The sequence below is a fragment of the Astyanax mexicanus genome, chromosome 8, assembly GCF_023375975.1.
Source record: "Astyanax mexicanus isolate ESR-SI-001 chromosome 8, AstMex3_surface, whole genome shotgun sequence".
Taxonomy (NCBI): Eukaryota; Metazoa; Chordata; class Actinopteri; order Characiformes; family Acestrorhamphidae; genus Astyanax; species Astyanax mexicanus.
In genome coordinates this window covers 6,926,676-6,943,426 of record NC_064415.1, presented here as the reverse complement: position 1 = coordinate 6,943,426, position 16,751 = coordinate 6,926,676, and the positions used below count along the sequence as shown (strand labels likewise).

General features: G+C 41.5%; 1 protein-coding gene and 1 long non-coding RNA gene across 2 annotated transcripts; one reads left to right on the top strand and one right to left on the bottom strand.

Moving 5' to 3' along the window:
- Positions 1–950: 950 nt before the first annotated feature.
- LOC125780448 (E3 ubiquitin/ISG15 ligase TRIM25-like) lies at positions 951–6,398 on the top strand. The gene is made up of 6 exons (XM_049482131.1): positions 951–1,541; positions 1,810–1,905; positions 2,865–3,098; positions 3,361–3,520; positions 4,679–4,738; positions 5,747–6,398. Exons 1-6 carry the CDS (start codon positions 951–953, stop codon positions 6,289–6,291), a joined length of 1,686 nt encoding a protein of 561 aa, XP_049338088.1. The 3' UTR covers positions 6,292–6,398.
- Positions 6,399–11,135: 4,737 nt separating this feature from the next.
- LOC125803839 (uncharacterized) lies at positions 11,136–12,029 on the bottom strand. Its single transcript, XR_007440181.1, has 2 exons — positions 11,758–12,029; positions 11,136–11,255 (listed from the first exon to the last, which is right to left on the bottom strand). It is a non-coding gene; the product is annotated as an uncharacterized LOC125803839 (long non-coding RNA).
- Between the last annotated feature and the right edge of the window lie 4,722 nt (positions 12,030–16,751).

Genomic DNA, 16,751 nt, shown 5'->3' with positions numbered 1-16,751 from the left:
TAAAACAACAATGTTCATTTTACTCAAACATAAACCTATAAATAGCAAAATCAGAGAAACTGATTCAGAAACTGAAGTGGTCTCTTCATTCTTTTCAGAGCTGTATATATGTATATTTATTCAGTCATACAATGTATGAATTTTCAAATTTCCTAGTATTCTGCAAGCAGACAATGCAAAGCATATAGTGTTTATCACACTTACCTAACACACAGTAGGTAAGGTTTTTTTATGAATACAAAAAAATGGATCCTATGTTTTATTACATTTATTTAGCACCTAGAAAGAACTAGAAAAGATGTTTAGTGAGGGGAGAATTTTTATTTTCTACCTCAAAAACGATTTTTTTCCTAATGTTAAGGCAAACTGTTTTGTTATTGTTCCATTGTTTCTAAACAAAAATGTTGATTGAAATTCTATCTTAGGTCTTTTGGATTCTTTGAATCTATGAAGCTTAAATATTAAAAAGTATCGATATCGGCAATACTGGCACTGCATTTACTTGGCATCGGATCGACACCAAAATTTCCAGTATCGCCCACCACTACCACAAATTTTACAGGATGGTAGAACTTATGGCTTTATATGGTTCCATTCAAGGAGTACAAACTCCTACCAGTCCCAGTTTGTTTAGCTAGAACCGCTAAAATCGTCATACATGTAGAACCACAAAGAACATGAAGAATATTTTTTATTTGATTGATTTATGTTGGTGAATGAGGCCTAAACAGGTTCTCCCACTCCTTCTCTTTTCCTGGTATCAGCCACTCCTCCTCTACTTTCAGCAGAAATGAAACTGAAACTGATCCCTTTGTTTAATGCTGTGGATATATAGGTGTGTGTTTACTGGATCTGCGAACCAGGAAAAACACTCGTTGATGTGGGGGTTTAGGATTGTTACAGTCTGATAGTATTGCTTTTTATATATATATTTATATTTTTTTTACAAAATGACAGAATGCAGCATTTCATTGATTCAGGATGAGTTCAGCTGTTCAGTCTGCCTGGATCTCCTGAAGGATCCAGTGACTTTTCCCTGTGGACACAGTTTCTGTATGGTGTGTATTAATGGGTTCTGGGATCAGGAGGATCAGAAGAAGATCTACAGCTGCCCTCACTGCAGACACACCTTCACCTCAAGACCTGTCGTGAGTAAAAACACCATGCTGGCTGAGGTGGTGGAGAAACTGAAGAAGACGAGACTCCAGGCTGCTCCTCCTGATCACTCTTCTGCTGATCCTGAAGATGTGGAGTGTGATTTCTGTACTGGGAGAAAACACAAAGCCGTCCAGTCCTGCCTGGTGTGTCTGGCCTCTTACTGTGAAGCTCACCTCCAGCCTCACTACCAATCTCCAGCCTTTAAGAAGCACAAGCTGGTCAAAGCCTCCAGACGACTCCAGGAGCAGATCTGCTCTCAGCACGATAAACTGCTGGAGGTTTACTGTCGCACCGACCAGCAGTGTATCTGCATGCTGTGTATGCTGGATAATCATAAAGCACATGATGCTGTATCAATCGCAGCAGAAAGATCTAAGAAACAGGTAAAATACGATGCTATGATTCTATACAGCCTGGTGAAAAAAATATATATACTTAATTGTACTTAAAACATATTGAGAAATGTCTAAGTGTGCTGTAAATATACTAACAGATTGATGTACTTACTTAAAATATATTAAAAGCACATTAACATTATGCTTTTATCAAATGTTTGCCATTAGAATTCTCAACACTTGTTATAAACAACTGCTCCTCCTACAGTTTAGTCTTGGTGAATGATGTTTTTTAATTCTTTTTTTTTTTTTAAAGGAACAGTTGGTGGAAATGCAGAACAAATTCCAGGAGAGGATCCAGGAGAGGGAGCAGGAGCTTCAGGAACTGAGGAAGGCTGTAGAGTCTCACAAAGTGAGTTTGGTTTCAGTGAATTGCAGATTTAGTAGAATACTATGAAGAAAAATACGGTGAAATAAATTTTTGCAACTTGTGATGTCTGGTAGTGGGTTAGCCATGATGCTAACAACCAGCATTAATGGAATACCAGCTACAATTCTAACAGACACAGCAAACTAGGTGTGGCAATGATGTAGCAGGTTAGCCATGATGCTGACAGTCAGCATCAATGGGATTAGAGCTACAATTCTAACAGACCAGAGACTGTAAAAAAAGATGGACGCCGTGTCGCTGTTGCCATTCATTCAATGAAAACGAAGCCAAAATCTTCCTCCATGTTGGCGATCCTGAAACCCGAGTCTGCGCAGTAGAGACCAGAGGAGGGAGAAAGCCTGTGGAGAGACAGCCTACTCATTTAAATAACCCCGCCCCTGAGGGCTGCCTCGAGGTCACAGGCAGCAGAGCGGTGCGGAGCGGAGCTGACGGTTTGTTATTGGTCCCGCCCATAACCAGCCCTTTTACAATAACCACACCTTTTTGAATAGCGCTGAATAACATTTAAAAAAAATGAATTCTGTGGGAATATAAAAATGTGATAATATAAACAGAGGTTACACTAGCTGTTGCTTTTACATAATGAAAGAAGAATTACAGTATATTGGAAAAAAACGCGATTGAAAGTTTTGCCATTGAAACCTATGGGGATGGGTGGGGTTACACAGCTTTCTGCAACCGAACAGCAGGGGGCGCCCGACCTGTGGTGGCTTCACTTTTAAGAAACGATGCTCTGTCCAGCTATACACAGTCTATGTAACAGACACAGCAACCAGTCTTGGCCAGGTTGTAGCTGGTTAGCCTTGATGCTAACAGTCAGCATCAACGAGATTAGAGCTACAGTTCTAACAGACACAGCAGCTGAGCTAGGACTGGCTGCTGCTCCTAACATTCTCCTCTCTCTGTGATTCCACTACCAGCGCTCTGCTCAGACAGCAGTGGAGGACAGTGAGAAGATCTTCACTGAGATGATCCTCTCCATTGAGAGAAGACGCTCTGAGGTAAGGCAGATGATCAGAGATCAGGTGAAAGCTGCAGTGAGTCGAGCTGAAGAACGTCTGAAGAGACTGGAGCAGGAGATCACAGAGCTGAAGAGGAGAGATGCTGATCTGGAGAAGCTTTCACAGACCGATGACACCATTCATTTTGTTCAGGTAAGCTGTGTTTAAGTCCCTGGTAAAGTCAGATTTTATGTAATTCCAAATGATTTGGTGTTGATGCTGCAGCTGGTCTGGTTTAGGTTCAGCAACAGTATGTGCTGAAAGAATGAGGTCAGCTGACCTGAATACCTGAATGTACTGAATATAGACCAGGTTATTCCATCAATGGATTTTTTTCCTTCCCTGATGACACGGCCAGATAATGCATCTTTTCTCTTTGTCTTTGATGTCTTTAAATCTCCTTGTCTCTTTGCAGAGTTTCCAGTCTCTTTTGGCACAGCCAGTATCATCAGATTTACCCACAGTCACTATCAGTCCTCTCCTCTCATTTGAGGAGGTTGTGGAGTCTGTGTCTCGGCTGAGGGACAAAGTAGAAGACTTCTGTTGCGAGGAGTTTGAGAAGACAGCAAATAGAGGTAGACTACTGCACGGTGTTTACTCATTTAAATCAATTCAATCAATCAGTTACATGACTATTGCTAAAAGAACACAGATAACATGATGAGATTTAGCACCACTTGGCGATTGCTCTGCAACTTATAAACCATATTATACTCAGCAACTAGGTGTTGGCACACTGATTTCCATATTAGCACACAGATTGCCATATTATACTCAGCAACTGGGGTATTGGCACATATGGCTCAAGCTGAATACCATATTATACTCAGCAACTGAGGTGTAGGCACATGTGGCTGAGGCTGATTCCCATATTATACTCAGCAACCGGGATATTGGCACATGTGGCTCAGGCTAAATGCCAAATTATACCTAGCTGAGGCTGAGGCTGATTCCCATGTTATACTCAGCAACTGGGGTATTGGCACATGTGGCTGAGGCTGATTCCCATATTATACCCAGCAACCGGGGTATTGGCACATGTGGCTGAGGCTGATTGCCATATTGTGGCGGCTCTGGGTTGTGTGTGTGGCTGCCTGTAGGCATGTTCTGTTCTTCTGTGTGTGTGGCCTTATGTGTTCTGTTGTGCTATGTGTGCTGTGTTGCTCTAGCCTACGTAGTTGGTATCTCCCCCGTAACCTAGGGTATGGGGAGGGGCCATGCAGATGGGTGCCGGTTAGGGCACTCACCATAAAGTAAGTGAGTAGTGAGTTTAGTCACTTGGTTCTGTTGGTAGCCTATTTGGGTAGAGTTGGTTTAGCTCTCCTAGTCTTGTTAAAGACTGTAAGTGAGTGGCAAGCCAGTTTAATAAAATGAGCTAGTGAGCATTTACCATGAGTCTCACGGGTCATCCTTCCTCTTCTGCGCCACAATATTATACTCAGCAACCGGGGTGTTGGCACATGTGGCTGAGGCTGATTTCCATATTATACACTGCAATCGAAGATTCTCTAAGAAGCACAGCATGATAAAGTGATCTAAATTATTCTTAACATTCTGCGGGGAATTGTCTTATGATACTGCTCTGTTCATAAAGTCCTACATGTGAAATTGAATAGACTAAAGATGTGAATTTAATATACAACATGTAACAAACTGTATACATCTGAAACACATTTACAAAAGCAAACACTGAGTCTTGCTGAGTTAAAACAACTGTTAAACTGTTTCCACAGTGAAGGAAATCCAGATTATTCCTCTTCCTGAACCTCAAAGCAGAAAGGACTTTCTACAATGTAAGCTTCTCTTCACTTCATATAAACATATTCAGGAAATGCATGGAATTATTGTAAAACATTTGTAACAAATGTAAATCAAAGGGTACCTTCTGTATACCTTATATGTCAAAAGCAATGTGCGCATCTGCATATTTCATAATTTAATAATAGCGGTATTTCAGAACAGTGCAATATTGCATGTAAAAGTACATAATGTTTGTACTTTATTTTTTCTTTTAAAACTGACATGTCAAAAATCATGGGACAACAGTAAATAAATTAATCCTGTAGTATTTTCCCTGGGGATAGCTTGGGAATGCCCACATCTCTATAAGTTGTGAGGTGTTATCTTGTGAGTGAGGAGTGGGTAGTTAGAATGTATTCCTTGATCCACAGTGTGATGTGTGAATCAGGACTACATCATAAAAGGGTAATGATACCATATTTTTTGCATTATAAGGCGCACTATCAATAAACTCTATATATTCTGGGCTAATTTCAGACATAAGGCACACCCGATTGTAAGGCACATTATCTGACACTAGAAAGGAACAGGGGTGTTGCCATGTTTCCCTTCTAATTCAGGTGATTTCTCTCCTGAAATCTGTTTATTTGGGTGAGTAAAGCACTTCTGTTTATTTACAGTAAGCTTAGATTTAGATTTCCAGATTTCCACTAAGGCTGGGTGCAGCAGCATTAGAAATTAACCGCTAGCTCTAGCTGTGGTTAGCAGCTAATGCCACCTGAAAGCACTACACTGAGGAACCAGTAGCTTGTTTTAACACTGTAAATGCACAGACTACAGTCTGAAAGCGTGGTTAGCAGCTAATGCTGCTCCAGCAGTGCTAGCCCGGGTAAGCAGCAGGCCACAGGCCGATAATACTCACCTCTGAGTGGAGAAAGAGCTAGCACTTAGCACTATGCTAGATCCTGTCAGTGTATATTGTGTGTATATCTTCTGTGAGAGGGACAATGCACCAAAGGAAATACAGAGGATTATTATATTATATATATTTTTTTTACCAGATTACTACAGGCTCACACTGGATCCCATGACAGCAAATCAGCACCTCCACCTGTCTGAGAAGAACAGAGTGGTGATCTGCAGTGATAAAGCACAGACACTTCCGTACCATCCTAAGAGGTTCAGCTATTACCTGCAGGTTCTGTGTAGAGAGAGCGTGAGCGGACGCTGCTACTGGGAGGTGGACTGGAGAGGATCTACAGGGGTTTCGGTAGCTGTGGCGTATAAAAGCATCAGCAGGAAGGGGAAAAGTATCGAGTGTCTGTTGGGACAAAGCGATCAGTCATGGCGGCTGTTCTGCTCTCCCTCCGGTTACTCGTTCAGACACGGTAAATCAGAAGCCGAGATCCTGGCGCTGCCCGTCTCCTCTAGAGTAGGAGTGTATGTGGATCACAGGGCAGGAACTCTGTCCTTCTACAGCATCTCTGATACCATGACCCTCATCCACAGAGTCCAGACCACCTTCACTCAGCCGCTCTACGCTGGGTTTGTGATTTGTTCGGGATCAGTCGTTAAAATGTGCAGCGCAGACGAAGAACTGAAATGATCAAAAGTCCAGGTTTTAGATGCGACATTAAGATAGCAATGTGCCAAAGTCTGAGTGCACCTGGCTCTTAAAGGGAATGGCAAGTGATACACTGATAGGTTTATTAAATATAACGTCCAAAACACTCCCATAACTAATTAAGATAATTCGTGAATTAGAGAATCATGCTTTTTGTGCATGTTGAGACATGCAAGGTGTACTTTTCCTGTTGTTACAATAGCAAAGACACATTGAAACGCCCAAAGTCAAGCTGCATGGTGCACAATTGACAGCTCGCCTATAGATCTACAGATATATATGTAATTATTTCTTGCAAATGTCCATCAGGACAAATGTGATAAAACTACCCTCAGATGCATAGTTTACACTGGTATTTTCTATTTTATACAAACCTAAATGTTTGTATCATCTGATTGTTGTTTCTAGACAATAAATGTTAATGATGTGCTGATGTAAATATAAATTGATTTTATCCTAGATATTATTACAATGAGCTCTTTAATCAGTATATGGGAGCTGACTTTTAATATGAAATCTGTATTTCAGTGACATCAGTGGCGGACTTAGCAATTTCGGGGCTCAAGGCGAATTTAGCTAGGGGGCCCATCAACATTAATATGCGAGAAATAAGTTTCCGATAGAACACCATTGTATGGCAAAAAGGAAAACATTTATTTAAAAAAAAAGTTTTAAAAAATTGAAGCTTTCAATGCTAATTGTACTTTTTACTGTTTGATCAATAAAATACTAAAAATATTTACAATGAATAAAAAAATAATATAAAATAAAAACTAATTTAAAACACAATCAAAAGCTATCTAATAGTGTGCAGAATAATATCAGTTTCAGTTAGATTCAGTTTCAAATAATTGAAACAGCTCCCCAAAACCTCAACCTATCCTTTATATTTGACAATATTTAATTAACTTTACAGGTCCTCACTCATCTTAATTTATTTAACTAAACTGAGTTTTCAAATTATTTCTAGCCTCGCGCTGAATTCAGCTCCGCGCTGAAAAAGAGAGAGAGAGAGAGCGCAGCGCAGTGACTCGCGGAGCATTTTGCCTGATTTCTCTCATCAATAAATATGTGAATTTAATATCTTTTAATACCATATATTTTATTTCACTTGATAGGACCTTATTTATTAAAAAGTTTTTTTTTAATCGCAATGCCGCGCGCGCTTTCCTTATTACTGACGCGCGCTTTCCTTGTGACTGACAGTAAACTGTTTGATCCAGCTGTTATATTATATTATGTTATATTAATACCATTTTAACGTTTTTCGTTTCTATGTTTTGAAATTCGTTAGATTATATTTTTGTCAACATTTTGGGTTTATTTTCTTTTGTTATTTTTCTAATAACAATAAAATTTACATAATTTAAAGTAAGTCAATAGTTACTTTTACTGGTGACTAGTAACTTTTATAGGGGGGTAACACCGTTAGTAACTAGTAAATATAACTGATTACTTTTTCAAAGTAAGGTGCCCAACACTGGTTGACAATGAGCAAGTTTCCCAACGCACACAACCAGCAGGCTTATTCTATTTGCATGAATAACATGAAATGTTTAAAATTAATACAGACGTGTAGAAAAAAAACGAAGACAAGCTGTAACCTAGATATAAATAATAATATCCTAATAATAATAGAATAATAATAAATAATATAATAATATGCCAATTAGGCATATTTATAGCAGTGGGGTATTTTAATTTTCATCCCTGACTCTAATTCATATCAGTTAAATACCTGATTTGATCTTTTTCCGTACAATCCCTGCTAAAGTTTTAGGTGAAGGAGACCTAAAGAAGGTCAGGGCATGTTTCGGGAAAAACAAAAAAGTGGGCGTGGCACCGCCTTGGTTACCATCCATCCCGATGTTGGGTCATAAACCCTAGAACAGCACCTCCTCCTCCTCCACCAAAACATTCGGGTCCGGTGGTGTTGACACACTAAAAAAGCTAATCTGTTTTGGAAGAGCATCTGTTTTTAGTTTCGCCTCTTCCTTCTTTTTTCTTTTCATGGCTTCGCTCACAACCCACTTGTACACTTAATTTCACCTTAATTCCGTCTTTCACAAGCAGCGTGTCCGCCGTTCACCGGCATGGCCACATGGCATGACTGGAATATTCCATTTTAACGGGAAAGAGAGGGGTTGTGGACGGAACTGTATTTCTTTGTAATTTATTGTGTTGTCTTTGTTTCCATTTTAAACACACAAGAATCACCATTTCTGAACGCACTATCTGTGAATTACTGTCCAAAGGGTCCCAATTACCAGCTTTAGGCATATGGGAAGTTTGCAGCTAGTCAGGGGGCCCCAACAGTGGGCTGCAGTGGGAGGGGCCCAAGGCAGTTGCCTAGCAATGCCTCTATGCAAAGACCACCTCTGAGTGACATATATATATATATTGACTTTTTGCAAATGTGCATCAGGACAGAAGTGATAAAACTACTATAAGACACATGGTTTACACTGGTATTTCCTTTTTTGCAAAACTAAATGTTTATACCGGATGTGATTGTTATTTCTAGACAATGAATGTAAATGATGTGCTGAAATATTAATATAATATAAATATAAAGTGATTTATTCCTAGATAACATTAAAATCAGTATATTTTATATTTCTGATGAGTAGAAAAGAAATGTGTGCATTGGTTTACAAATGGGTTACAAACATACATAGGCAAATGCAATAACAATATGTCCACTTCCTTGTTTATGCACTCATTATTCATTATTATTAATTCTCATTATACAGGCTATTCTGTAGTTTCTATAATAATTACTGACTATAGTCCTGTATCTGTTTCTCTACATACTTTATTAAAATTATCCTTCTTTCACCATACCAGCTCATACCAGCTGAAAAACTGGAAATGGGTGTGGAAATAAGGAAGTGGTCATAATATTATGGATGGTTGGTGTATAATCAAACTATTTGCATTATATTTAATAAATATAATTCCATATTTTAATACAGTATATGCATCGTGTTCTCATTTCTTCATCTCACACCCACCCCTTTAAGTTTCTCCCAGTTTAGGATACACCAGAGTATCCTACCCAGGAAGACTTTGGATTTTGGAGTGACGTCACTGTGGCCACGCCCACAGAGCACACGCCCACATTTTTTTATAAATAAATTATTTATTAATATAATATATATTTTTTATTCTGTATGTGTACAAATATTACAACTTTATAAAAAAACTCTTACATGACTGAAGAACATATATAATTTATTATGAGTAAAATTTTACTTTTATTTACTGCATAGTTTGGATGACTTCACTATAAATTTCACGTAGAATTTCTTGTATTGTCTTTATACTAAACTGAGGTAAAGCTAAAGCTTCAGCTGTCTACCCTGGTAAGTAAAGCTTATGGATTTAAAAACATAAACAGGCCAAGTCATCATGACTATTTTTCAATGTAAAACAACTGTAGCTCTATGGAGGACAAAAATGACATAAGTGTAAATAAATAAATGCACATATACATTTATTTGGGTCTGTTTCTATATATATATATATATATATATATATATATATATATATATATATATATATATATATATAATTATTTATTATTAAATAAATTATTTATTCATTTATTTATTTTAACATCATTTATATATTTATTTAAACATTTCTTGATGTATTTTTTTTTACATTTCTTTATTTACTTCTTTATTCTGCATTTGTATGTTAATTAGGTAGGTGGTCCTATCCTGGCTCTAAAGCAGGATTGGTCAACTGGTAAATCAGAAAAAAGCAACCGTTAAGGTTAACTTACAAATGCACAAATACAGAAATAAATGAATGAAGAAATGTGGAAATAAATAAATAAATAAATACATGAAGAAATGAAATGTGAAAATAAATAAATTAAAAAATGTGGAAATAAATAAATAAATACATGAAGAAATTAAGAAATGTGGAAATAAATGACTCGGGAATAAATTGAGGGTGACGTTGTCGAGCATTTACAGTTTAAAGGTATTGAAAACATTTAATAAGAATTTTTAAATAATAAGGAATAAAACAGTAGATAAAATAATAATAAATGACGAATATGTCATGTCTTAGCCCTGTCTCATGTCTCTGTGTGTGTCCCACGTGACCTGTGCCCCTGTGTCTCAGTACTTTTCCATGTGTTTCTCATTTGTAGCTCCGCCCCTGCCCCAGGTGTTTCTAATTATAAGCTGCGGTCCAATCTGAAGGGAGCTGCCTAGGTAGTCATTGCCTTCAAAGGCAGCATCCTCGTTCGGCAGCATTTTCACCCATAAGGGATCTTATAAGGCAGCGCGTTCGGGACACGCTCTGGAGTCAGCATACGTCATCACGTCTAGCGCGCTGTGCCCGTGAGCTTGTTTATAAATAACTAAAGTTAATGATCACTTACCTCGGGATAAATCTCAATGCAGCGGCAGCTATTTCTCTTTTACTCATCCAAATATTACAGATATTTAAATATTCATGATTTACTTTAATTATACACCTTTCCTCACTTCATTCTCAGAGTATGGTCAGTTTTATGTATGCATTTATTTTATTTTTGATTAGATGCTTTGTAGAAATGCATGAGTAATGAAACCATAATATAATAAATATTTTGTATGAGCCAGAGCTAAATTATCAAACTAAGCTACGTTTCACACAATAGTACATTCATACACAGTCAGCTAATTTTTATTATATCTTTATCTTTTAGTTGCATAAAACACATGATTCATAAACTTTATTTTTTTTTTTATTTACCCATACCCACTAGTTGAGATGTGATACTACAATAAGCATAGTGACAATAAACACACAGTAAGCAAAAATAATAATGTTAAGAGAGAAAACTTTATTACATTCAAAGAAAAAATATATATATTCATAAAGGGAGCTAACGCTGCCTCCAGCCGGTCTGACCAGAGTTCACCTTCCCCGGCCCACGTTCATCCCTGTGGAAAAAATAAATCTGAATTAGTAACAGCGGTTTATGGAGAACACGCTCATAATTACACTATTTACACAGTAAATCACTCAGTTACAGGTAACTCTAGTTATTCCCTCTAACAATTAAACTATTTACACATTAAATCACTGAATTACAGGTTATTCTACAGTGTTACACTATTTACACAGTAAATCACTTAGTTATACGTAACAGTGACTTAAAACAGTTAAAACTTTTTACACTGGACGGCCAGGGTGTCTTTGTTTCCTAGCGGGGGTTTCCTCAGCGCTGCAGCCGCGTTTGGTACTCTGTAAGTCGGCTAGATGCGTGTTAGCTTACCCGGTAAATTAGCGCGATAAGCTAACGGTAGCTTCCGCCGGTCAGGTCTTACATTAAATGAAGTACAGGCGAAAACAACGATGGAAAACAACTTAAAACAGTCTAAAATATGCTAGTTTGATAAACCCACGCAGCGGTGAGTGGAAATACAGGAGGAATTTACTTACATTTGTACAGAAACTCCCTCGCAGTGCCGGCTCCGTCCGCCATGTTTTTAAATCTGAGCGCTGGAACTCTGAGCTGGTGAAATGCATCATGGGATTGCCTTCGCCGTGAAGGATACATCTCACGCTGCCTTCAGAATCGGGGTAAAATAAGGCAGCTGCCCAGGTAGGCAGCACATGCCACCTTCCGAATGGGACAGTCCTTTTCTCGGGAGCGCGCCTATGCTGCCTGAAAATGCTGCCTAGTTGGGCAGCTCCCTTCAGATTGGACCGCAGCTTATAGTGTTTCCTGTTTCCTTATATAGCCCTCGTCTACCACTTTGTCTCCGTCGGTCTTTGCACCTTCCCCTGTTGTTTTGTCTCTCCGTGTTCTTCCGTGTTTCATAGCTCTAGTCATTGCCCGTGTTTACCTCAGTTTATCTCTTGTGTATGTTTTCTAGTTTCTTGTTTATTTCCTCGTTTCCCAGTCCTCTGCTTAGTGTTTTGTTTCTAGTATATTCCTTGTATATATTTATATCCCTGCCCTGTTTAGTTTTGGTTATTTCTTGGTTATTTTTGATAGTTTCTAGTTTCTTGTTTATTCCTTGTTTATGTTCTTAGCTTTGTTTGTTTCTTTGTTTATTTACTCCCTGTTTGTATATATATATATATTTAGTACTTCTTGTTTGTTTAGTTTATGTTCACTAGTTCCTCTCGTTTATTTTGGTTTACTTTATTATTACGTGTTCTTTGTTATTTGTTTATCTTTGTTATTTATATATATATATATTTATTAAATTATTCGTTTCATCCCTACCTGCACTTGTGTCCGCCTCCCCGTCTCCCTGCCTGGGTCATTCCTGACATAAAGACCGACCAAAACATGGACACAGCAGGTTCTGCGTGGACTGGCACCAGGATGGCGATTCGCCGTGCTCCTTGCGGGACCCCGGCGCAGGACACCTCGAGGCCTCAAGGACGCCGCAGGCCTCGGGGTAGGCGCTCTAAGGGGTCCCACCAGCCGGAAAAAGACCCCTTTTCTGGGGAGGATTTTCTTGGGGGGGCGATGAGGGTTGGTGTTATGAGCCTCGGTGCCTCCGAGTACCCGAGGCTTTCTCGGGTGCGCTCCCAGCAGCTCTGAGGAGGAGGAGGACTTTCTCCCTACACCAGCTCGTCTGCCGCTGCCTCCAGGGGCTGTTCTGCCTCCAGCACACGTGTCCACCCTGGTTCCTGGAGGAAGCGGCATCCACCCCGGGGAGAACTACAGCAGCACCGGTTCTCCAGACGCCGACTCCCGTCCGTCCGCCTCCCAAGGCGCGCTCCGTCCCGGCGCCTCCAAAGCTAGCTCCTCCGGCGGCCAAGACTCTGTCCTCACTGGCGCTTCCAGAGCTAGCTTCTCCAGTGGCTAAGGCGCTAGCATCCCCGGCGCCTCTCAAGCTAGCGTCTTCAGCGGCTAAGCCACGCTCCGTGACTTCTGTGACGGCTGTGAAACCGCGCCCCGAGATCCCCGCGGTAGCAGCCGAACCTCGCCCCGTGCTCCTTGCGGTAGCTGCCGAACCGTGCCCCGTGATTTCCGCGGTAGCAGCCGAGCCGCGCTACAGGACCTCCTACCCAGCGAGCCAGCCGCGAGCAGAGACTTTCCCCGCGCTTGACTCAGCCGGAGAGAGTACAAATCCAGTCCGGGATTTTGCGGCAACCGCACTCTCAAGCCCCACAGCTGCAGCGCCAGCACCTCAGGCTGAGGAGCTGGCTTTCATGGCGGCTGCAGAGCTGGATTCCGCCGCTGCGATCCAGCCGCTCTCTGGGACTATCTCCGCGGCAACCCATCCGTGCTCCGGGACTATTTTAGAGTCGTTTCCCGCGCCGGTTTCTACCGGCGGCCCCGCGCTGCTTGCAATGGACTTTACCGGCGAGGCTGCAGATCCAGTCCGGGTTTTTGTTCCACCCGCTGTCTCAAGCCCTGCTGCTGCTCCGCTGGATCTGCACACACCCAGCTCCGAAATTCTCTCGCCGGCCACGCCCATCTCCGAGGTGTCTTCGGCTGCTGAGCCACGCCCCCGGACTCCTGCCGTCTCAGACTCTGCACATGCTGACGTGCGTGCTGCACAAGCCTCCGTGTCTGCAGAAGCTGTTCAAGCCTCCGTGTCTGCAGAAGCTGCTCCAGCCTCCGTCTCTGCAGAAGCTGCTCAAGCCTCCATCTCTGCTGAAGCTGCTCCAGCCTCCGTCTCTGCTGAAGCTGTTCAAGCCTCTGTGTCTGCTCCAGCTGTTCAAGCCTCCGTGTCTGCTCCAGCTGTTCAAGCCTCCGTGTCTGCTCCAGCTGTTCAAGCCTCCGTGTCTGCTCCAGCTGTTCAAGCCTCCGTGTCTGCTCCAGCTGTTCAAGCCTCCGTGTCTGCTCCAGCTGTTCAAGCGCCAGCACCAGCTCCCGCTGCCAGAGTCGCCGCGCCGCCAGCACCAGCTCCCGCTGCCAGAGTCGCCGCGCCGCCAGCACCAGCTCCCGCTGCCAGAGTCGCCGCGCCGCCAGAGTCGCCGCGCCGCCAGCACCAGCTCCCGCTGCCAGAGTCGCCGCGCCGCCAGCACCAGCTCCCGCTGCCAGAGTCGCCGCGCCGCCAGCACCAGCTCCCGCTGCCAGAGTCGCCGCGCCGCCAGCACCAGCTCCCGCTGCCAGTGTCGCCGCGCCGCTGGTTCCTGCTCCCAGAACTTTGTTTGGCCCCAGGGCCCATGGACCCAGGCAGGCACAGAGGCCCCCGGACTTTCACTCCAGAACTGTGCCCAGGCTGGCTCCTTGGACTTCCCCACAGACTTTTGCCAGTCCTGGGCACCCACCCATGTTTTTGGTCCCTGTGTCTCTCCCTGTCTTGGTCCCCGTGTCTGTGTTTGTTCCAGTTCCTGTCCCTGGTGGTTTCTCCGTTCCTGTCCCAGTCACCGTGTTTGTTTCTGTCCCTGTTGATGTTCTCGTCCCTGTTCCTATGTCAGGTCCCGTCCAGTCTCCGTCCCCTGTCCAGTCTAGTGTCCAGTCTTTGGTCCCGTCACCTGTCCAACCCTTCGTCCAGTCTCCTGTCCTGTCTCCGTCCCCTGTCCAGTCTAGTGTCCAGTCTTCGGTCCCGTCACCTGTCCAACCCTTCGTCCAGTTCCCTGTCCAGTCTCCGTCCCCTGTCCAGTGTCCTGTTCTGTCTCCGTCTTCTGTCCAGTCTCCGTCTCCTGTCAAGTTCCCCGTTCAGTCTCCCGTCCAGTCTCTGTCCTCTGTCCTGTCTCCGTTTCAGTCCCCGGTTTCGTCTCTTGTTTTCCCCGGCCTCTCCCCGCCGCCAGCCCCCGGGGTTCGTTTTTACGCGCCTCGGGAGCTGCGCGTTTAGGGGGAGGCTTCTGTCATGTCTTAGCCCTGTCTCATGTCTCTGTGTGTGTCCCACGTGACCTGTGCCCCTGTGTCTCAGTACTTTTCCATGTGTTTCTCATTTGTAGCTCCGCCCCTGCCCCAGGTGTTTCTAATTATAGTGTTTCCTGTTTCCTTATATAGCCCTCGTCTACCACTTTGTCTCCGTCGGTCTTTGCACCTTCCCCTGTTGTTTTGTCTCTCCGTGTTCTTCCGTGTTTCATAGCTCTAGTCATTGCCCGTGTTTACCTCAGTTTATCTCTTGTGTATGTTTTCTAGTTTCTTGTTTATTTCCTCGTTTCCCAGTCCTCTGCTTAGTGTTTTGTTTCTAGTATATTCCTTGTATATATTTATATCCCTGCCCTGTTTAGTTTTGGTTATTTCTTGGTTATTTTTGATAGTTTCTAGTTTCTTGTTTATTCCTTGTTTATGTTCTTAGCTTTGTTTGTTTCTTTGTTTATTTACTCCCTGTTTGTATATATATATATATTTAGTACTTCTTGTTTGTTTAGTTTATGTTCACTAGTTCCTCTCGTTTATTTTGGTTTACTTTATTATTACGTGTTCTTTGTTATTTGTTTATCTTTGTTATTTATATATATATATATATATATATATATATATTTATTAAATTATTTGTTTCATCCCTACCTGCACTTGTGTCCGCCTCCCCGTCTCCCTGCCTGGGTCATTCCTCACAGAATAAAATAAACAATCAACAATTAAGTATAAAAACTAATAGTAAAAGTAAAGAAAAATGATAAGAAATGATCAAATAAATTTAAACAAATTAAATTAAGTAAAAAAAAATGATAATAAGAAAAAGTAAAACTAATAAAAAAACTTATTTAAAACAATATCAGGCTTTCTGATGGTGATTAGAAACTAATATCAAAAGGATTCAGTGATCTAGTGAGCTGAGCTTCAGCGTTTCCTGTAGTGAATTCCAGCTCGCTGGTGCTGCTCTGTAGCTAAAAGCAGATTTTCTCAGTTCAGTAAAAACTCTTGGTACCTGACAGGTGATCCAGCCACTGGAGCCAGTCTGATAATTACTGTTATTAAATGAGGTCAAAAAAGGGACATAAGCTGGCAAATGTTGAAATAAATAAATAAATGCAGAAATATATAAATAAATAAATGTAGAAATACATCAATCAATCAATAAATAAAAACTGATTTAGTAATGTATTTATTTAGCTATACAATTATTTATGTGTATGTTTATTTGTTTATTTGTATGCACATTTATTTATTTATACTTATGTCATTTTTTGTCCTCCATACACATACCACGTCATTTCCGTCCCCACGCGTGAGGTGGGTCACAGTGGAGCTCTGCAGCCAGATCCTATTGCAAAGTCCAGTTTTTAGTGAAACAGTGCAGCAGGTTTTATGCTACAGAAAAAAACTCCAGACAAACTAAACTTCTTTAATATATTTACATTCTACTAAAATACATTCATTTACAATCAGCATAGATGCAGCTGAAACAGGGAACACCCTAGTGCAAAATCCCAAATTATATTTTCAACATTAACATTTTAATAGCACAATATAGTCATTATAGCTTATAAAAAAATGCGTTTTTGGGAAAAGGAGGGGGGGGGGGGGGGGGTGTAGTGCACTATAGCAGCGTTTTTCAACCTTTTTT